At 45.5% G+C, this 22,295-nt stretch overlaps 1 protein-coding gene across 1 annotated transcript in view; it reads left to right on the top strand.

Moving 5' to 3' along the window:
• The window catches only part of EIF6 (eukaryotic translation initiation factor 6), a 60,522-nt gene extending 48,315 nt beyond the window's left edge, over nucleotides 1-12,207 (top strand). The window contains exons 5-7 of the mRNA XM_075347633.1: nucleotides 4,536-4,712; nucleotides 9,959-10,140; nucleotides 12,145-12,207. Of these exons, the coding sequence (XP_075203748.1) occupies nucleotides 4,536-4,712; nucleotides 9,959-10,140; nucleotides 12,145-12,154 (369 nt within the window). The 3' untranslated portion in view covers nucleotides 12,155-12,207. The remainder of the gene's footprint in view (nucleotides 1-4,535; nucleotides 4,713-9,958; nucleotides 10,141-12,144) is intronic.
• The last annotated feature ends 10,088 nt before the right edge of the window (nucleotides 12,208-22,295 follow it).

Here is a 22,295-nt window from a genome sequence, read left to right as displayed (position 1 = left end):
AACTGGCGCCCAAAAGCACGTCCGCAGAAGACCGCAGGAGGTTCTGCCACTAAGGCAGCCTCCTCGTGACTCTCTGCCCGCTCCAGCAACGTCCTTAGTCGGTGGCAGGCTCTCCCACTTTGGCGACGCTTGGTTAAAACAAGTCTCCGATCAGTGGGTGAGAGATATCATATCTCACGGCTACAGGATAGAATTCTCTTCCAGCCCGCCAAACAGATTTTTTTTCTCTCAACTCCCCCCTGCTCCAAGGCCGCCACCTTCTCACAGGCCGTGGCATCCTTGCAGGCAAACGGAATAATTCTACCAGTTCCCGCTCGGAAACGGTTCAGAGGTTTTTACTCAAACCTCTTCCTAGTTCCCAAAAAGGACGGTACCTTCCGGCCTACCTTGGATCTCAAGCTTTTCAACAAGCATGTTCGGGTGCGGCATTTTCGCATGGAGTCTCTGCGATCAGTCATTGCCTCAATGACCCAAGGGGATTTCCTGGCGTCCATCGACATCAGAGATGCCTATCTACATGTGCCAATTGCAGTTTCACACCAGCGTTGGTTACGTTTTGGAATAGGAGAGGATCATTTCCAATTCGTGGCTCTCCCCTTCGGGTTAGCCACGGCCCCTCGGGTATTCACCAAGGTCATGGCAGCAGTGGTTGCGGTTCTGCACCTCCAGGGGTTGGCAGTGCTCCCTTACCTGGACGACCTTCTAGTCAAGGCTCCATCCAGCGCAGACTGTCAGCGGAGTGTCTTGCTCACTCTCGCCACTCTAGCCCAATTCGGGTGGCTTGTCAATCTGTCCAAATCCACTCTGACTCCGACCCAGAGTCTCACGTACCTAGGGATGCAGTTCGAGACTTTGCCGGCACTTGTGAAGTTGCCCTTAATCAAACAGTAGTCACTCCAGCTAGCGGTGCGCTCTCTGCTGAGGCCCCGCCGTTATACCCTCAGGCGTCTGATGCAGGTGCTGGGTCAAATGGTGGCGTCCATAGAGGCTGTTCCCTTTGCCCAGTTCCATCGGCGCCCCCTGCAGCTGGACATTCTCCGCTGTTGGGACAAGCGGCCTTCCTCCTTACACAGGTTAGTGGCTCTGTCGCCACGGACCAGTAGCTCCCTTCAGTGGTGGCTTCGGCCCCTCTCCCTGTCCCAAGGGCGCTCCTTCCTGGCCCCGTCCTGGGTGATTCTCGCCACGGATGCCAGTTCATCCGGCTGGGGAGCGGTATGTCTCCACCACAGAGCGCAGGGCACTTGGACTCCGTCCGAGTCAGCCCTTTCAATCAATGTGCTGGAAACCAGAGCCGTGCTTCTAGCTCTCCTAGCTTTTCACCACCTGTTGGCGGGCAGGCACATTCGAGTCCAGTCAGACAACGCGACAGCGGTTGCCTACATCAATCACCAAGGCGGGACACGCAGCCGCCTGGCAATGATGGAGGTACAACGCATCCTTCAATGGGCGGAGGACTCCAAGTCCACCATATCTGCAGTCCACATCCCAGGCGTGGAAAACTGGGAGGCAGATTATCTCAGCCGTCAAAGCGTGGACGGTGGCGAGTGGTCCCTGCACCCGGCAGTGTTTCAGTCAATCTGCCGCAAATGGGGCACTCCGGACGTGGACCTAATGGCATCCCGTCACAACAACAAAGTTCCTGTTTACGTGGCTCGCTCCCACGATCCTCGGGCCTTCGCCGCGGACGCTCTGGTTCAAGACTGGTCCCAGTTTCGTCTGTCCTACGTGTTTCCCCCTCTAGCTCTCTTGCCCAGAGTCCTGCGCAAGATCAGAATGGAGGGCCGTCGAGTCATCCTCATTGCACCGGACTGGCCCAGGCGAGCTTGGTATCCGGACCTGCTCCAACTGTCCGTAGAGATGCCGTGGCATCTCCCGGACCGTCCAGACCTACTCTCGCAAGGTTCGTTTTTCTGCCCGAATTCTGCGGCCCTCAAATTGACGGCGTGGCTCTTGAGTCCTGGATTTTCACGGCTTCTGGTATTCCTCCTGAAGTCATCTCCACTATGACTCGGGCCCGTAAGTCTTCCTCCGCTAAGATCTATCACAGGACTTGGAAAATTTTCCTGTCCTGGTGTCGCTCTACCGGCCATCCTCCTTGGCCATTCTCTTTGCCGACCCTTCTGTCTTTTCTACAGTCCGGTCTGCAGCTAGGACTGTCCCTCAACTCTCTCAAGGGACAAGTCTCAGCTCTGTCAGTTCTGTTCCAGCGGCGTCTCGCTCGGCTGGCTCAGGTCTGCACCTTCATGCAAGGCGCGTCTCACATCATTCCGCCTTATCGGCGGCCCTTGGATCCCTGGGACCTTAACTTGGTCCTCACGGTATTGCAGAAACCCCCTTTTGAGCCTCTTAGGGAGGTTTCTTTGTATCGTCTTTCTCAAAAGGTGGCCTTTCTGGTTGCCATAACTTCTCTCAGGAGAGTCTCTGATTTGGCTGCGCTCTCCTCGGAGTCACCTTTTTTAGTTTTTCATCAAGACAAGGTGGTTCTCCGTCCGACTCCGGACTTTCTTCCTAAGGTGGTCTCTCCCTTCCACCTTAACCAGGACATTACCCTACCTTCCTTCTGTCCGGCCCCTGTTCATCGCTTTGAAAAAGCGCTGCAAACTCTAGATCTGGTGCGTGCTCTCCGGATCTATGTGTCTCGCACTGCTGCGCTCAGGAGGTGCACCTCTCTTTTTGTGCTAACCACAGGTCGGCGCAAGGGCCTCCGTGCTTCTAAGCCGACCTTAGCCCGTTGGATTAGATCGACCATTTCGGACGCCTACCAGAGTACTCAGGTGCCTCCCCCGCCGGGGATCAAGGCACGCTCGACCAGAGCTGTCTGTGCCTCTTGGGCTTTTAGGCACCAGGCTACGGCTCAACAAGTCTGTCAGGCTGCCACTTGGACTAGCCTGCATACCTTCTCGAAGCACTACCAAGTGCATGCTCATGCTTCGGCAGATGCGAGCTTGGGAAGACGCATCCTTCAGGCGGCTGTCGCCCATTTGTGAAGTTAGGTTCTGCCTACTTCTTAGTTTTTCTGTTTATTCCCACCCAGGGACTGCTTTGGAACGTCCCAAGGTCTGGGTCTCCCAAAGGAACGATAAAGAAAAAGAGAATTTTGTTTACCGTAAATTCTTTTTCTTATAGTTCCGTATTGGGAGACCCAGCACCCTCCCTGTTGCCTGTTGGCAATTTCTTGTTCCGCGTGTTATCACCGGCTGTTGTCGTGGACAGAGTCTCCGGTTGTTCCGGCTCTTGCTCTGTTCTACTTGTGGGTGGCTATTCTCCTTCAGCTTTTGCACTAAACTGGCTGGGACTGGCTCACCAGGGGGTGTATAAGCTCAGAGGGAGGAGCTACACTTTTAAGTGTAGTACTTTGTGTGTCCTCCGGAGGCAGAAGCTAAACACCCAAGGTCTGGGTCTCCCAATACGGAACTATAAGAAAAAGAATTTACGGTAAGTAAACCAAATTCTCTTTTTTAAGCTGCGTTTTTGAGCTTAAAAAAAAAAAAAAAATGGACATGTCAATTCTTTCCTGCGTTTTTCTGCGTTTTCCCCCCATGCAATGCATTGGAAAACTGCAGAAAAACGCAGAGATCAAAAACGCAGCAAAACGCACCAAATCGCGGTAAAACGCATGCGTTTTTTGACGCGGGTGCGTTTTTGTGCGTTTTTAGCGGCCAAAAACGCACAAAACCGCAGCGTTAAAAAAACGCAGTGTGTGTACTTAGCCTAACCATACTTTGATAAGCTACACAGGCACTGTGTCTCGAAAGACTAGTACAAGGCATGTCCCCGCAGGCTTCTCTCTGCCCTGCTCCAATGATTAACAAGTCTCTCCTTATCAGTCAAAGGGTTCAGAGGCAATAAGAAGCCACCTGGGATCTGCCTCAGACTAGTGAGCCTAGAATCATAGTCCCCAGCCATCATTTCAGAGCGTTTCAGAAAAGATATACCTGGCTGCAATCACATGGCATGTTTCTGATGATGCCTTCCCTTTAAGGTTTTATAGACAACTGTCTCCTCCTGCTTGGGATTCTCTGGCTCAGGCAGAACAGAGACCCTCTCTACCTCTCTACAAGAAAAACAATTCTCAACCACCAGAAGAAGCCTACGCTTTTTTTTTTTTTTTTGCTTTTGTTTTAAATTCACCCCAGTTACCTATTGCTATATAAGACTTATTCCTGTCTTTGCGGCTGTTGACAACTTCTCTCACTTTACCACTGTGGCCACCGATTAACTGCCGCAGTCAAGTGTCTAGAGCAGTGCTCCCCAGAAAGGGACGTTGGCCTGACCAGTGAGCCACATTTCATAAGTGATCATATGCTCCAGAATTATTAAGTTTAGAAGCATAATTGGCTCATTTTGAAGTTTTGGCCTTGTAACAGTCCCACCCTGACCCAATGATTTGTTTCCAATTGTTCATAATTGATCAGTCACATCCTTCATGGCTTCTGTAAAAACTGAAAGCAAGACACCAAGGTAAGATAGAATTTGTATTTTTTTTTAAGTTATACAATACCTAATCTTTATGTGCTCTTCATGTTCTGTTTCAGGAGACGGAGGAGATCCTAGCAGACGTTCTGAAAGTAGAAGTTTTCAGACAGACCGTTGCTGACCAAGTTCTTGTTGGCAGTTACTGTGCCTTTAGTAATCAAGGAGGTTTGGTTCATCCGAAAACCTCAATAGAAGACCAAGACGAATTGTCATCATTACTCCAAGTCCCCCTAGTGGTAATTAAGATACGATTAGGAAAAAAAAAGATTAAAAGCTTGCTGTCATATCTAATGAAGAATTTAGGAAAGTTGAGTAATTTTAATGTTACAACAAAGGTTGGAAAATGGGGGTAAAACGTTTGGCCTACAGACTCCACAGCCTGGGGATTTAGTTCCTCCCATTCAAGCTTACGTTTAAAAAGTGTACTTGTGTGTCTATGGTAAATTACTGTTTATATGTAACCCCTTAACGAACACGAGCCGTACTGGTACGTCCTAAGCCATCAAGGGGTAATCACCTGCGCCTGCTGCGGCAGCCGGTGGTGATCCCTGCACATGTCTGCTGATTTGTACAGCAGATGTGTGCCTCACAGGCGCAGGTCCACCTGCGCCTTTTAACTCCTCAACCGCGGTAAAAGTTCACTCACCCGCCGCCATTGGAAGTCACGTGACGCATGGAGCCGATGGTAGCACATGGTCGTGTGATGACTCCTGTAGCTAGAATGACTCACTTCCTGTAACACTCGGCAGAGCAGCCACTGTTACAGAAGACTAGCATTTCTCCGGTTCTGAGGTCTGCAGCTCTAATCAAGAGAAATTAATGAGCGATCAGGCTGCTGATCCTTGTAGTCCCCTAGAGGGACTAGTAAAATAAAAAAAAGTAAATAAAGTAATAAGTTAAAAAAAAAAAACCAAAAAACTAAACGTTCAAATCACTCCCCTTTTTGTTCCATTGAAAAGGATTAAAAAACAGATACACATATTTGGGTTCGCTGCAGTGTGAGACACCCGACGTAGCAAAATATATAAGATCAATTAATCTGATTGGTAAACGGCATAGCAGAAAAAAAAATCCCAAAATGCCAAAATTATAATTTTTGGTCAACGCAAATTTTGTGCAAATGCAATAACTAGATCAAAATGTAGCATCGGCACAAAAATAGTACCGTTAAAAACATCAGCTCAAGATGTAAAAAAAATAAGCAGTCACTGAGCCGTAGATCCCCACAAATGAGAGCGCTTTTTTTTTTTTTTTTGGGATCAAACTTCTGATTTTTTTTTTTTTTTAAACTTTGACTTTTTTTTAAAAATAGACTTCAAGAAAATAGCCGCGGAGGAGGAACGTGCACAGATGGTACTCCGCGGCCATTTTCTTGAAGTCCATCGCGTCGATCTGTGCACGCGCTGCATCCATTTTCTTGAAGTCGATCTTGTCAACTGTGTGAGATTCAAAGCAGCCTGCCGGCAGATCAATGGTGCCCGCCGGCGTGACACCCCATGAGTCCGTACATGGACCCTCCTGAGTCGTGACACCCCCCTCCTCTGTGCCTGCAGCATCGCCTATCCTGCCTCCTGGGACCTTCTGAGCCACTCCCCCTGGTGAATATGGCTCTCATGGAATTACATTTTAAAATATGTGGCCTTCATGGCTCTGTAAAAAGGTTCCCTTACACGTTTGGTATCTATGAACTCGAACCAACCTGAGGAATCACACAGACACATCACTACCATATAGTGAACATGGTGAATAAAATATCCCAAAAAACAATCATGCATTGCACTTTTTTGCAATTTTTCCTCACTTGGAATTTTTTTGCAGTTTTCCAGTACATTATATGGTAAAACTTATGGTGCCATTTAAAAGTACATCTTGTCCCGCAAAAACAAGTCCTGATATGGCAAGATTGCCAGAGAAAATAAGTTACGGCTCTCTGAAGAAGGGGAGCAAGCAAAAAAAAGTCGGCTGGGGGTGAAGGGGTTAAAGGGTTAGAGGTTTTTCACTACTAATTCATATGACCTAACTCTTCCTAAGGCCCTGTGTGCATGCTGCGGATTAACTGCAGATTTACCTGCGGATTTGCTGCAGAAAATGTGTCTAACATTGCTGCAGTCATTCCCCAGCAAATTGTATGGGTTTTAAAAAATGCTGTGTGCACACTGCGTTTTTTATACCCGTGGATTTACCTGCGGATTTTCCGCTACGGAATTAATCAGCATATCACTTCTTTTCCGCAGGTACCTGCGTTTTTTGCCATAGATAATGGTAAAAATCCACAGGGACCAACTTGCAGAAAATCCGTGGCAATAACGTGGGTGCGGTTTTACTGCGGTTTTTACCGCAGGTGCGGGATTCTTTCAGAGGGCCGACTTTTTCTTAAGAAGAAGTCCCTATCTAGTGCACACATAGCCTAATACTCACTTTCCTAATATACTTCTATTACCTGCCCTGCTTCTGTAAGCCTATGCCTATGGCTGCTTTATCACTCTGTTGTGATGGAATCATTGCTCCTTCCAATCTGGGGACCTGAACAGCGCAGGTCACTGGTGGCGGCAGGGCTACCTTTGTGAGTGACGGCATGCATACTCTGATCAGACCTCTCTTTTCTCTGCCTCTGTCGTGCTGATGATTTGAAGTGCCGTCCCTTCAGCTGCTAAGTTCCTCGATGTGCACCCGAGCATGGTAGTGCTCAGTCATCACTACTGATGAGAGCTGCGATGTGCGGCTTTCTAGAAACTGTATCACAAGGCTTGACAGCAGAAGGGAGGGCACTTCATAGCTTCAGTACAATCGAGGCACAGGACGGTGACGCCTGATCCTGAGCTCAGTCATGCGAGGTGCACACAGAGTCTGGTGAAGCTTTGAAATACCTTCTGCTGTCAAGCCTTGTAATATACTTTCTAATAACAAATAGCACATCACAGTGCTTATCAATAATGATGAGTGAGCACTACCATGTGGGTGCTTGGTAGTCTTAACAAGCAGTTTATGCTTAGATGGATGTGACTAGAGTACCCTAGTATAATGGAAGTTAGTGGGTAACTAGAGCATTTTTCAGGAAATCTTCTGGAAAAATGCTCATTTTCCATTGACTTCCATTATACTCGGGTATTCAAGTCACACCCATCCGAGCATAAACTGCTCATTACGAGTACGGAGCATGGTAATGCCAACTCATCACTGCTTATCAACTGAGTCACAAAACCAGGTGGACACTCCCTAGCTATGGTGCACGGATCCCAGGATGGACTCCAAAGTCAATGTGAAGAAAAAGATCAGCACTCACAAATAAAGCTTCTTTTCTCTAATTTATTCCATTTTCTTCCAAATATAAGTATGTACAAGATGACGCGGTTTGGTCAGAAGACGCAGACCTTTTTCAAACCATGTAGAAAATAAACATATTGCCACCATCTTTCAATAGTGGTACAAGTGCAACAACAGCTGAATTAAATTAAAAAAAATCCCACATCTAACAATTAACCCTAACTTGTACCACTATTTAAAGATGGTGGCAAAAAAGGTCTGCATCTTCTGACCGAAACGCGTCATCTTGTACATACTTATATTTGGAAGAAAATGGAATACATTTGAAAAAAGAAGCTTTATTTGTGAGTGCTGATCTTTTTCTTCATATTGCTTATCAATTTAAGGAACAGCAGTTCAAATGATCAGCATGATGGAGGCAGAGAGGAGAGTGAGGTCTGATCTGAGCATTTCTGCCAGGCTGATGTGACTCTCTGAGAGGTAGCCCCCAGCAGTGACATGCGCTGTTCAATTCGTCTGATTCCAGTTCCCAGATCGGAAGTAGCCTTGCTGCATCACAACAATGGAGTAAAGCAGCCACACAAACATGAGCTTACAGGAGCAATGCAGGAAATGGAAGTATATTAGTAAGAGTTAAAGGGACTCTGTCAGGACATTTTTCTCTGTAATCTGTTAACATGCAGTTTACAGCCAGCCATTTCCTATCTCAGTCTGCTTTTGGTTACCTGCAATGTTAGTTTAAGCCTCATAGCTTTATCATTAGTGGGTCTGAGCAGCATGTGAGCTGTAGTCTGACTCCGCCCCTTTCTGTAATTAGCGGCTTCTGTCTATGGAAATATACACTGAAAGCCTGGTGTGGGCGGGGGCAGCTCCCAGAGCTCTGTTTCATATTGAAAATAATATATTTCACTGTGTCAGGACGGCTGCACCCAGTAATCTTAAGTGATACATCGTTAGATTTAGAATCCTTTTGCCTATTTCATGCTGCTCTCAGATGAGGTAGCAAAAACCTGCTGACAGATTTCCTTTAAGTTGTATGAGAAGAGATTTAAATTAGTAGTTGAAAACCTCCTTTAAAGGGAATCTGTCAACAGTTTTTTCAGTATTGACCTAAAAGTATCACCTTCTGCAGCTCCTGGGCTGCATTCTATGAAGGTGCACCTTGTTCCTGACTCCACTTTCAGACCCCAAAAAAAACTTTATAAAATCTGACCACCACGTATGCGAATGACCTGTCCTGCTCGAATAGGCGTGCTCTTTTTCGGCACCTGTCCCCTTTCCTCACGCTATTTGCCGTCCTCCTTTGATGATTGACGCGCCTGACGCCTCAGTCATCATCCACATACTGGGCTGAATCTCGCGCCTGCGCAGCCATTCACCGGTCTCACAGGCGCACTTCGCTTTACCCCATTGTGGCAGAGCCGAAAACATAGGTGCGCTTACGCGAGACCATGTGGTCACTCACGGTCTTGCGCAAGCGCACCTATGTTTTCGGCTCTGCCCGCAACGGGCGAAGGCGAAGTGCGCCTGCGTGAGTGGGGAATGACTGCGCAGGCGCGAGATTCAGCCCGGTACGTGGATGATGACTGAGGCTTCAGGTGCGACGCTGTCTTCCGGTTTTTACTACCCCATATTAGAACACTATAATGTAGGAAAAGAAGCACTGATTTAAACGATCTATCACTTTACTGGGCGCAGCATTGTAACAGAGTTCTTAGATGTGTAGCAGAGCTCAAAAAGCTAACCTCACCCACACCACAGCTTTCTGTGTACATGGTCTACAGACAGTGAGCTGCTTATCACAGGAGGGGATGTTGTGGGATGACTTGACACAAGACAGCTAATCCCAGCAATGATTGTGTCCTAGTGATAAAACCTTCATTGAAAGTAAATGGCACAAAGATTAATAAAGGACACATTGCTGAAATCTGTTTCTATCCCTATCTTATGCTGTCTTCAGATTACATAGCAAAAACCTGACAGATTCACGTTAATGAAATGGGAAGTATGTATACTAAGAAAAAAGGCTGTTTTTTTACTATTTTTATATGAAAAATATAAATGTTCTTGCCTTATTTTATTATTCGATTACTGAAAATCTAACAATGTTATTAAAATCAGTATGCATAAAAAATTATTTTAAAATGTTAATATTTTTAAAATATATCATGTGAAATCTAAGCACCTATTCACACTGACCTTAATTGTGTCTTGACAGGCTGGTACAGTCAATCGAGGTAGTGAAGTGATTGCAGCAGGAATGGTCGTCAATGACTGGTCTGCTTTCTGCGGCTTGGACACAACAAGTACAGAGCTGTCAGTCATAGAAAGTGTATTTAAGCTGAGCGATGCTCCGCCAAGCAGTATTGCCACAAACATGAGAGACTCTCTAATTGATAGGTATGATACTTCATTTCTAGCATTCTTATTTTACAGCACTAGGAAATCGTAAGTCAGTATAAAAGGGCGACTTTGGCCATTACTGTATGCCACTGATGCATTGTTGGCACGTGACGTGGGGTGCGCCTGTAAGGGTTAATAGATCACCTCTAACTCAATCCAGCGCTCAACCTCTGTTATAGGCTATAAAATCACATCCCACAACATGCTGCCACCACTCACACATGTGCTGAGGATTCCCTGAAATATACTGTCTGACAATTAAAAGGGTTACACACCCTCTGTAATTCTATGGATTATTTAGAGCATACAAGGAACAAACTTATTAAAGTTTGAAGCTTTAATATAAAAATACAGTGCTTACAGCAAAAAGGTATAAAAGGTAAAGTTAAAAACAATAAACACATATGCAGAACAGTAAAAAAAAAAAGCCAAAACATTCCATTGTCTTCCGTTTCCTTGAGGGAAGAAGAAATGAATTATGGAACACAATCTGCATTGGCTGAGCCCCACCTGTGACCAACATCTTATTGTCACAAGAGATGATCGTACTTGTGGAAGTTCGGTTCAGTGGGTTCAGCCAGACTTTATCTAAAGTTCGGTTTGGGACCCGGACTGACCTGAACTCCAATGAAAGTCACTAATTGGGCAGTTTGGGTCTCCGCACACATGCAGCCAGCCATAAACAGATCACTTCTGGGGGCGAGTGGGCAGGGTTTTTCCTTTTATTATTTTTTTTTTGTTTCGTGCACACTACATTTGATCATACTGTTAACCCCAGGACGAGCCGTTTAAACACTGGAAGTGGCTCACACTGGGCTGAGAACGCGGGTGCACCTGGGCACAGCGATTCTCTCACGAGTGGTTTGCATACATAAAACACCCGAACTCAGATTTTAAGTCTGTGTTTGGTGTGAAACACCACCTCTGATTGTCACCCATCTTTTTATATGCCTGGTCCTGGGCTCATATTTCCAGGACAGCCTACATTATAATATTACAATTGCTGATCTGTGACTGGACTGTAGGTTAACTTAGAGACAAGCACCTTATATTTTAAATAGTTTGTGTATTAACAAAGAGACTGGGGAATCCAGCCTGGTTAAAATGACCAACTGCCCACACTTTGAAATTCAGTCACCAGACCCCGAGATGTCACAATTGATGCACCTGTAATGTGTACTACCTTAATGACTTGCATTGGTTCCATGCTCTCTGTAGGCTACTTGTTTTGCATATGGACAATACAGATGTATACTACACTCCTCTGAACGAACCTTCCCAGATGCAAATTTTGGCATTCCTGGTATGGGTTTTAACTAGTGTTGAGCGAGTAGTTAAGTCGTACTCGCTATGCTGTTAGTGAGTACTATCCGCTACTCGCATATTCGTTACGAGTAGCGGGCGTAATGTAAGTCAATGTGAAATACTCGCTAATTAGCGAATAACCCGAAAGCCGTACTATTCGCTACTCGCACGAAAAGTATGGTTTTTGGGTTACTCGCTACTTGGCAAGTATTTCCTATTGACTTACATTGCGCCCGCTACTCGCAAAGAATATGTGAGTACCAGACAGTAAATCTTTCTTTATTTTTTCATATAGCGCTAACATATTCCGCAGCGCTTTACATACATCAGGAACACTGTCCCCATCAGGGCTCACAATATAAATTCCCTATCTGTATGTTTTTGGAGTGTGGGAGGAAACCGGAGAACCCGGAGGAAACCCACGCAAACACGGGGAGAACATACAAACTCCTTGCAGATAGTGTCCTTGGTGGGATTCAAACCCAGGACCCCAGCGCTGCAAGACTGCAGTGCTAACCACTGAGCCACCGTGCCACCCAAAAAGTACTTGCTAACTACTCGCTCAACACTAGTTGTAACCACTGCCATAAGCTTCACTGTTGGTACTGCTTACTCCAATCCACCTTCTTGGTTTATGATACCCGACCGTTGTGCAATTCAATTTTTAGTTACTTTTTTCTCCTTCTCTTTTTTTAGTCTCACATAATCTGAGAATTTGGAAAACCTTGAGATCAAGTGCTTGGCCATTCAGAAGATCACTGCAATACTTTAAGCTGCTGCTTCACCTGCTAAATGATGCGCATATTCGTGGAAGAGGTTGTGAGCAACCTGCGTTTAAAAAGTAAAAATAACATTAAAGGGAACCAATCACCAGGATTTTCATATACAACCTAAAGCCAGTGCTATACTGGCACTATCAGGCTGATTCTATACATACCTGTAGTGGTCAGCTCGGATGTTTTAGGCTTTGAAATCCAAAAAAGTGAAGTTTGTAAAATGAGCAGCTTGTTGAGTGACAGTTGCACTGGAGCAGATAATATATTCATAGTTATCCCCTCCCTCTGTTAGAATTAGCATAAGTATTATACAAACTACCCACTTTGTCTAGCAGGACCTGTGCTGAGGTCATACCCATGTGACCTGGTATCCAGCTTTGGTGGATGAGGTCCCGCCCCTTCTGGTCACATGGGTATGACCTCCCCACAGGTCCTGCTATACAAAGTGAATCATTTGTACAATGCTTATGCTAATTCTAACAGGAGGAGGGGATGACTATGAATATATGATCTGCTGCACTGGAACTCCCTCAACAAGATGCTGATTTTATAAAGTGTACTTGGATTTCAAAACCTAAACATCTGAGCTGATCACTACAGGTATGTATAGACTCAGCCTGATAGTACCAGTATAGCACTGGCTTTAGGTTATATACGAAAATCCTGGTGATTGGTTCCCTTTAAACATCTGTATATTGCACTTATTCTTTCTCTAAATGTAATAAAATACGTTTTTAAAACTTGATAGTGTAAGATGTATTTGTCTATTAAAATCGTGTAAGACTGCGTTTATAAGGGTATATTTTGCAGTCCGTATATGGACCGCAATGCCTAGGCTGGCTGAAGGTTTCCAGACCAGAACTTGGACTCTTCTTAGGCTTTAAGAGTGGGTCTGGAGTTACGCACTTGTCCCGGGCATTGTGGTCAGTGTATAGATTGTAAAATAAGCCTGTGTGGCCCCAACTTTTTTTTTTTTTTTTTAAGCAAATGCATTGAATGGTAAAATTTCTGGGCCTCTTGACAGTCCAGACCAATGTAATATAATGGTAGAGGATAGATCGTCCTCGACAGTCTTCTATCCACTGTAACCATTGATACTCTTTCCAGAATATGTGGTAATTATGACATGTCTGTTGGGATGGTGTTTATGTGCCAATATGGCAGTATACGAAGGGCTGCTAAGTCTTTGGCTTTACCCAGAAAGAAACGAGATAGGAGGATAAAACTTTACATTTATTCCACATACTCTCCACTGATGTCAACACATTTCTTACATCAGTATTCCAAGTTCTGTAAGCCTAGCAAAAAGAAGGATTTTGGTTGTGCCTCAAACCAGGCATCTGTAGCAGCCATGGCATCAGAAATGGTGTGAAATTTGCTACCTTTTTGAGGTGTTTTTTCAGGTTTGGAAACAGATGATAGTCGGAGGCAGCTAGATCTGGTGAATAAGGTAGGTGGTCAACCAGCTGGAAGCCCAGCTCTGCCGTGGTCACTTGTGTAGTGTGAGCGGAGGCGTTGTCTTGCAGCAACAAGATTCCTTTGGATAGCTTGCTGCGCTTTTTGGCCTTCAGAGCTGCTTTCTATGAGTCCAAAAGTTCAATGTAATACCTTGCATTGATGGTGGAACCCTTCTGAAGGTAGTCCACTAGCAGCACTCCCTCCTTATCCCAGAACACAGATGCTATCACCTTAGTGGCTGATTTTTGCATCCTGACCTAATTTGATGAAGAAAACCACTGTGCCTCCACTCTTTTGACTGCTCCTTGTTTTCAGGGACGTAAAAATAAATCCAGGTCTCATCCATAGTGACAAGTCGATCCAGGAAGTTCTTAAGTCCAGAAAAGCTGACAAATGCACTGAGAAGTTTTCATTCGCATGTTTCTCTGATGTGTTATCAAACGTTTGGGGACCCACTTTGCAGATAGCTTCCTCATGTCCAATGTTGACGGAAAATGACACAAACGTGTTAACGGGAAATCCCCATGATGTCTGCTATTGCTTTAGCTGAAATTCGTCAATTCTCCAGTTTGAGGTTGTGCACAGCATCGCCAATCTCTGGAACAACAACCACTCTTGGTCATCCAGGACGTTCCTCATCATTGGTGCTGAAGTGGCCCGTTTTAAATTTTGCAACCCAGTTCTTCACTGTGGAATATGAAGGGCATTGATCCCCCAATGTCTGCGACATATCAGCTTCAATATCAATATTTTTCGTGGACTTTTCCTTGCAGAAACAAGAATTGTATCACTCCTCTCAAATTGCTGGAAAACAAGGAGAAAGCTTGGGCTAATAAAATGCACTCTACTCACTAATATACAAAAAAAATTTCAACTATGTTTATTTAGACAGACAATTAAAAATATGTTACAAACAAGGTGCCATCCATCATAATTGCAGCAATAACAAAATATAGTTATCATAGGTAGAGTCCATATGGATCAATAAACAGACAGAGGATATCAATACCAACAGGAGGCATAAACAGAGATAATATCCACATATAACAGCCCTCAATAATCACAATAAAGCTGAAATAGTTTGAGTCACTAGGATCCAATAAATGACAATAATTCATAGCAAAATAGCAGCAGAATTAGTCAATATACAATATACAACCTGTATCAGATACCCATACTGCCATAACTAAATGGACAAAAAAATCCGATCATTATTTAAATGCTGGCATGATGTGCATGTTCATAAGTCCCCACCCAACGCGTGTCGCTTGTAAAAACAAGCTTCATCAGGGAAATAAGGAGAACACTAAAGTGTGACACACAGACACATACTTATATACATTTAAAACAATGTCTAAATAAGATACCGGTGTGCTGCAGTCCACATGGAGCCTTCAGGCTTTCGGAAGTGGCAATTGCGCAAATGCTAGAACTTTAATCTAAAGCTGGGTTTACACACTGCAACATCGCAAACGACATCGCTGTAACGTCACCGGTTTTGTGACATTACAGCGACCTCCCCAGCGACATTGCAGTGTGTGAAACCTATCAGCGACCTGGCCCCTGCTGTGAAGTTGTGATCGCTACAAATCGTTCAGGACCATTCCTAGGTCCTTTGTTTCCCGCTGTGCAGCATGCATCGCTAGCAAGTTTCAGTGTGTAAAGGGGACTTTACAGCGACTCCGCGGCTCTGTCTGTGTAGCGTCCTGATTAGCGGTCACCGGTGAAGGATTCACCGGTGACCGCTAATCCCCCGAGTGACTGAAGTGTCCCCCCCTCTCTCATACTCACCGATCACCGGCGCTGCACGGCGTTCACTCTGCTCCAGCGGCTTTTCCTTTTTTTAAAAAGCCGGCCGCTCATTAAACAATCTCGTATTCCCTGCTTTTCCCCGCCCACCGGCAAATATGATTGGTTGCAGTGAGACACGCCCACACGCTGAGTGACAGCTGTGTCACTGCACCCAATCACAGCAGCCGGTGGGCATGTCTATACTGTGCAGTAAAATAAATAAAATAATTAAAAAATCCGGCGTGAGGTCCCCCCAATTTTAATACCAGCCAGATAAAGCCATACGGCTAAAGGCTGGTATTCTCAGGATGGGGAGCTCCACGTTATGGGGAGCCCCCCAGCCTAACAATATCAGCCAGCAGCCGCCCAGAATTGCCGCATACATTAGATGCGACAGTTCTGGGACTGTACCCGGCTCTTCCCGATTTGCCCTGGTGCGTTGGCAAATCGGGGTAATAAGGAGTTATTGTCAGCCCATAGCTGCCAATAAGTCCTAGATTAATCATGTCAGGCGTCTATGAGACACCCTCCATGATTAATCTGTAAATTACAGTTAAACACACACCCGAAAAATCCTTTATTAGAAATAAAAACCACTAACAAATTCCCTCATTACCAATTTATTACCCACAACAAAGCCCTCCTTGTCCGGCGTAATCCACGGTCCTCCAGCGTCGCATCCAGCTCTGCTGCATGCAGGTGACAGGAGCAGCAGAAGACACAGCCGCTCCTGTCACCTGCACGCAGCTAATGAAGAGAGTCGTGTGATCGGCTGAGCTGTCACTGAGGTTACCTGGATCCAGCGGTGGATGCAGCGGTGGCCGCGGGTAACCTCAGTGACAGCTCAGCTGATCGCGCTACTCACCGCCGCTCCGGTCAGCTCCACGCAGCAAATGAGGTGAGTAGCGCGATCAGCTGAGCTGTCACTGAGGTTACCCGCGGCCACCGCTGCATCCACCGCTGGATCCAGGTAACCTCAGTGATATAGAAGGGTTAATAGTTTCTCTATTTCTTCATTAAAGATTTATTGTTATTAGTAAGTATATCTGATGGTAGTTCATAGTCATTGAGCCTACGGAATAAGAGACCGGCTCAAGGATTATTATGGTCTCTAAATGTTCTTCTTATCTTCTTCTTATCTCATATGCATGACTCTACATTTTTGTTTTGCTAAAACTTAAAGGTCATATGAGCAACTGGTAAAGTTCAGCTAGAAGTTTTTTTCTCTTTCTTTTGCAATATCACATTGATCTGTAAATGGTATAAATAAACTGTACTTTCATTAAATAAACAGAAGAAATTGATCATGCTCACATGGATGCTGGTCTTTTCTCTCCGAGCGCTCGATCTTGATTAGGTCTGAAGAGGCCTAATTCAGAGGACCTCACTGGTGATCCCATAAGCTGACTTGTGACAAAACAGAACAGCTACAACAGTTTTGGTGCCCAACGTGGAGCCGTGGCCAACCAGCCTATTCGGAAGAAGTTTTGGGGACTCTTGAGACAGTGAAATTTCAGCTGCAGCAAGGTGAGAAGCTTTATTCTTACACTTCATTTCACTCTCTCTGATTTCCCGAATATTCTGGGTAAGGCTGTACACACGGTTCAAGAACTCTGGCATCACCAGTGAGTATTGTTTTTTTTCATGCATGTCTGAATGAGAGTTGAAATATAGAGTAATAAGATAATCTGTTGTCCGTCCATTAACTGATTGCATAGATTGCATAGCACGGAATTTGGGACAGTCTCTGTATAATTGCATTTGCTGTGTGTTGCTGTGTTTTGTGTTTTGCTTTGGCCATCTTTGCATCTTTGATGGGCAATACACTGGTCTAGGGATATGTGTTCATAAGTGGTTTCATATTAATGCCTAGATAAAGTAGGCAGGCAATAGGTTGTTGTATATTGATGAGCAGCCTCTGAATAACAAAGTGACAAGTAATTGAGATAAGAGACTTGGTGAAATAATATGTATGTATAAGTCTAATGGTTATAGGCTATACTGTGGACTGTGAAAAGATGTTCCGGTTGTGACATGTCACAGGGCATAGCCATATAGAGTATTTGAGTGGATACCTGACATATGTATTTTTTCCCATCAGTGTCAAGAGCGGTTTAGATAATTTTATTTGCATGTGAGGTTAACTGATCCTTGGAAGGTGTATTGTTACATATGTTTCTAGAATCAAGTGCTGTGAAGGTATATAAGTAGTCTCAATTTTCTGCAGGGATTGTGTATTATACCAGTGGGTATTAGGATTGTGTTTTGGAAAGCTGAATCTGAACGAGATAACACTCTTGCTAAACAAACTGTGCGCTGACATTCTTTTGGGAGGGGTCAAGTGAACAGCTGCGCGATTTTCTGCCCTTTGTGAGAAGTCAGCTCTGTTAATTGTATTGGTTTAACTCTAGTTTACGTTCGTTGCTGGAATACTCTGTAAAGGACCAGCATGGAGTACCCAACTGTACATCAGGTTTGAAGAAGTGGGTTAGAGAGCCGTGTGGCCTTCCCACTTACATGGAGGTGGTCTAGCAGGTGAGAGGACTATCACACCTGGTCCTTCCTGCTTTAGTCATCTGGTCTATTGGGTGAGAGGTGTTTTTAACCCTTCCCAATACGCCCTACAAGTGTAGCAGGTGAGAGTGAATGCTGATTGAGCCTTCTTGCTACCACTTGAGAGCCCATTCTGACTTGCCAGGAGACGTGTGGCCTGTTAACAAGGTTCAGGGACACTGAGAGGGCATTTGCAGAAAGGTGGGCTGTGTGGGAATAAGTTGAAGCCATGGGCAACTTGTTCAGTGTGCAGCGTGGGGCTCCAGCAGGATCCAAAACAGCCAAACAGTGCAAGAAAGAGAAGGCAAAGAAGCAGTGAAAAATGTCAGACCGATACTCAAAAAGGCAGACATGCCAGAGTACGGATGTTTGGATGTTGAGAAATGGCACAGATTCAGGGAAGAAAAGAGAGGTTGGATAAAAGATAAGAGAGTAGAGCAACAAGTAAATAAATGGTGTCGTGTGGCTGAAGAGGTGCAGCATTGTGGATATAAAGAGACCACAGCGGGAGATAAGGTGTATTATGAATGTTTTAATGCACCAAAAGCAGGAATTGTGACTGCTACCGCCCCCCCTTCACATAAGCAGAAACCCAGACCAGATGAATGGACTTGTAAACATTGTAGTCAGAAAAACCCAGACTGGAGAGGTACTTGTGCTACGTGTAATGTTACTCGCCCTAGGCAGATTGCACTAAATCCTGTTCGAACCAGGTCACATGTGATGACAGAGGACGCTGACACTGAGACAGAGGTAGTGAAGGAATTGAGTTTTGCGGAGGAAGCTGACGGTGAGGAAAGAAAAGAACTCCCTGGGACCAGTACAAAAAAATCAGATGCATCCCGACCAAGGAAGGTCACAAGAATCAGACAGACACAGGAATATTACCCCTGGAGCCCCTCTGACCAGCTAGCTATGTTGAAACAGTTACCTGACCCTGAAAACCAACCTTTCCCATTTTACAGGCAAATACAGACAATACAGGTGACTTATAAATGCACTTAGTCAGACCTCGAGAGTTTGGTGACTGCAAAGGCAGGTGACGTGCTGGGACACATAATTAAGACGCATACTGATATGATAAAGGAGCAATCATGGATCATGGATATTCAGTCTGAGAGGTCTGGAATGACGTACTGTGAGGCATTGAAAGGATGGGCTACCAAGAAACAAACAGAGCAGTCTGTACTGATGACTGACGTGACACAGCAAAAAGGGGAGAGTATAGAGACGTACTTTGGGAGGTTACAGCTGAAGTGGACAGACATGGGGTACAGTGCAAGAAACGACCTTGATATCAAAATATTGGTGAATGCATTCATTGACGGTATGAATAAGTTTTTACGAGAAGCAGTACAGACGGCCAGACCTGAGTGGAGAAACATGGACCCAACAGACCTTCTGCAAGTAGCTAAGGGGGTTGAACTGACAAAATGCAAGCGACCAGTTATGTATGCTAGAGCACAAGGAAGACAGTGGAAGCAGAGGGGGGGGCACCAGGTGACCGAGCGACCGTACAGTGCTGGAATTGTGGACAGAATGGACATTATGCCAGACAGTGCAAAAACTCCAAAAAGGAGAGTGAGCAGACTGATCTCCCTCTTCCCTTGCCTCTGAGCTAGGAAACTGGCAACCCAGTGACAAATGTGTACCCTGTTTTCGTTCCCTCAGGACCTGGTCCCACCTTACTTACGACCATAACCATGCCAGGGGGGAAAGAGGCAGAATTTTTAATTGACACTGGGGCAGCCGGCACTGTGGTACATAAAGACCAGATATGATTACTGACGAGACTGTGGAGTGTGTCGGGGTGGAGGGATTGGTGTCTGAAACTCCCTTGACAAAACAGATGAAGCTGAGATTACAAGATAGCCAGGAAATTCTCACAAAGCTTATTGTTAGTGAAAACACTCCTATGAATTTGCTGGGGGCTGATGTGTTAAGTGCTATCCAGGCTACCATACAATACACCCCAGAAGGTATTACAGTCACAAGTCCCCTCTCTGACAAACACTTGTGCAAGATTGCAGCAATGGTGTACATGTCCAAATCTGCGAGAGTGTCCGATACCAGAACTAGTGAAGACATAGCAATGCAACAAGTTCCAGACATTGTATGGGCAACGGGAAAAACTGATGTTGGTCGGCTTCCTATTCCCCCAGTCATGATAAAATTAAAAGAAGGCTCCACTCCTCCTTGTTTAAAACAGTATCCCTTAAGCCCAGCCAAATCAATGGCCCTGACCAGAGATATAAGAGAATATGTGCAAGCAGGGGCTCTAGTACAAAGGTCCTCCCCCTGTAACACTCCCTTGTATCCAATCAAGAAAAAAGGGCCCAAAGGTTCCCCTGACACGTACAGAATGGTGCATGATTTGAGAGCTGTCAATGCTGTCACTGAGAGTGTAACACCAATTGTTCCAAACCCACATACCTTACTGTCACAAATCCCAGGGACCTCCAAATGTTTTACAGTAATTGATTTGGCAAATGCATTTTTCTCTGTGCCTCTACACCCTGACTGTCAGTATCTTTTTGCCTTCACACATGAGGGGAAACAGTACATGTGGACAGTCCTCCCGCAAGGAGGAATTAATTCACCTAACATTTATTCCACAGCTATGGCAGGAATTCTGGAGCACTGGCAACCGCCTCATCCACAGGTTACGCTATTGCAGTACGTGGATGACCTTTTGCTCTGCTGTCCAGACCAGACGTCCTGCAAGGAAGCCACAATTTCTTTGCTGTGTTTTCTAGCAGAGAATGGTTGCAAAGTTTCACGTGAGAAATTACGGTACTGTAAGCAAAAGGTAACATTTTTGGGTCACTGTATCTCTGAAGGTACAAGACACCTGACTGAGGAGAGAAAACAAGCAGTCCAAAATCTCTCCTTAACCAGGTCCCACCGGCAACTGCGCACCTTTTTGGGCTTAGTGTCATACTGCAGGCCTTGGATAAGGTCTGCCTCGCAAATGATGCAACCCCTCTATGATTGTCTGTCATCTGACCCCTTTGACCTCACTCAGGAAGCTATTGATTCCTTTCATTCCCTTAAACTACTCATTGTATCTGCCCCGGCCCTGGGTATTCAAAATTACGATCAACCATTTTTCTTGTTTTGCACAGAACAGGGAGGGCATGCGACAGCCGTCCTCACACAGCAACATGGTGACAAACAAAGACCAATAGCTTACTACTCAGCGCGATTGGACCCAGTTGTCAGAGGGTCACCCACATGTGTCCATGCTGTAGCGGCTGCTGCAGTACTGCTAGGGAAAGCTTGCGAGATCACATTGACATTTCCCTTAACAATTTACTCCCCGCATGACATCCATGCTATACTTGTGCAAGTCCAACCGAAACACCTGTCTATGGCCAGACAGCTCAGACTTGAATGTGCCCTTCTGATTCCTGATTATGTCACCCTCAAGAGGTGTAATGTTCTGAATCCAGCCACCCTTTTGCCAGTAGATTCAGAAAAGGGGGAATTGGTGACAATGGTAGCAAGTGAGGATGAATACTTTGACATGACGCACGAGCATGACTGCATAGAGCTGATGAGTCAGGAGACAGCAGGTTTTCCACATGTCTATGATTTTTTTGTAGATGGCTCCAGATATCACCTGGATGGGAGATTCTACACTGGATATGCAGTAGTATCCTCACATGAGGTAATCCGAGCTGAACCACTCCCGCCGCACATGTCCGCGCAGGAGGCGGAGCTAACAGCGCTCATTGAGGCGTGTAGAGCGGGGTCAGGTAGGAAAATTAATGTTTATTCAGACTCAAAGTATGGATTTGGGATCTGTCATGATTTTGGCCCTATCTGGAGAAGTAGAGCTTTTCTTACGTCAGCTGGTAAGCCTATTAAAAATGCAGAATTGGTAAAACGGTTAATGGAGGCACTAATGTTACCAGTCCAGGTTGGCATCATTAAGGTGAAAGCACACAAAAGGTGACTCACTGGAGGTAGCGGGCAATAGAAGGGCAGATGCAGCTGCGAAAGCAGCGGCAAAGAGGCCTAGGGATCAGAGGATAGTGGCAGGGAGCCAGCAAGTCCCAGCCACAGTGAGTCTGGATGTCCTGAAATCCCTCCAGCATCAGGCTGCCCAAACAGAGAAGGAACACTGGGAGAAAATGGGAGCTGGGCTGAACTCGAATGGAGTATGGGAAAGTAAGGATAGGTTGTGTTTACCAAGGTCCCTGTTCCCTATGATGGCACAAGCAACACATGGCCCCACTCACGCCTCAAAAAGTCACATGTGTAACC

Source organism: Anomaloglossus baeobatrachus, chromosome 5, assembly GCF_048569485.1.
Source record: "Anomaloglossus baeobatrachus isolate aAnoBae1 chromosome 5, aAnoBae1.hap1, whole genome shotgun sequence".
Lineage (NCBI taxonomy): Eukaryota > Metazoa > Chordata > Amphibia > Anura > Aromobatidae > Anomaloglossus > Anomaloglossus baeobatrachus.
This window is presented reverse-complemented; position numbering and strand designations above follow the sequence as displayed.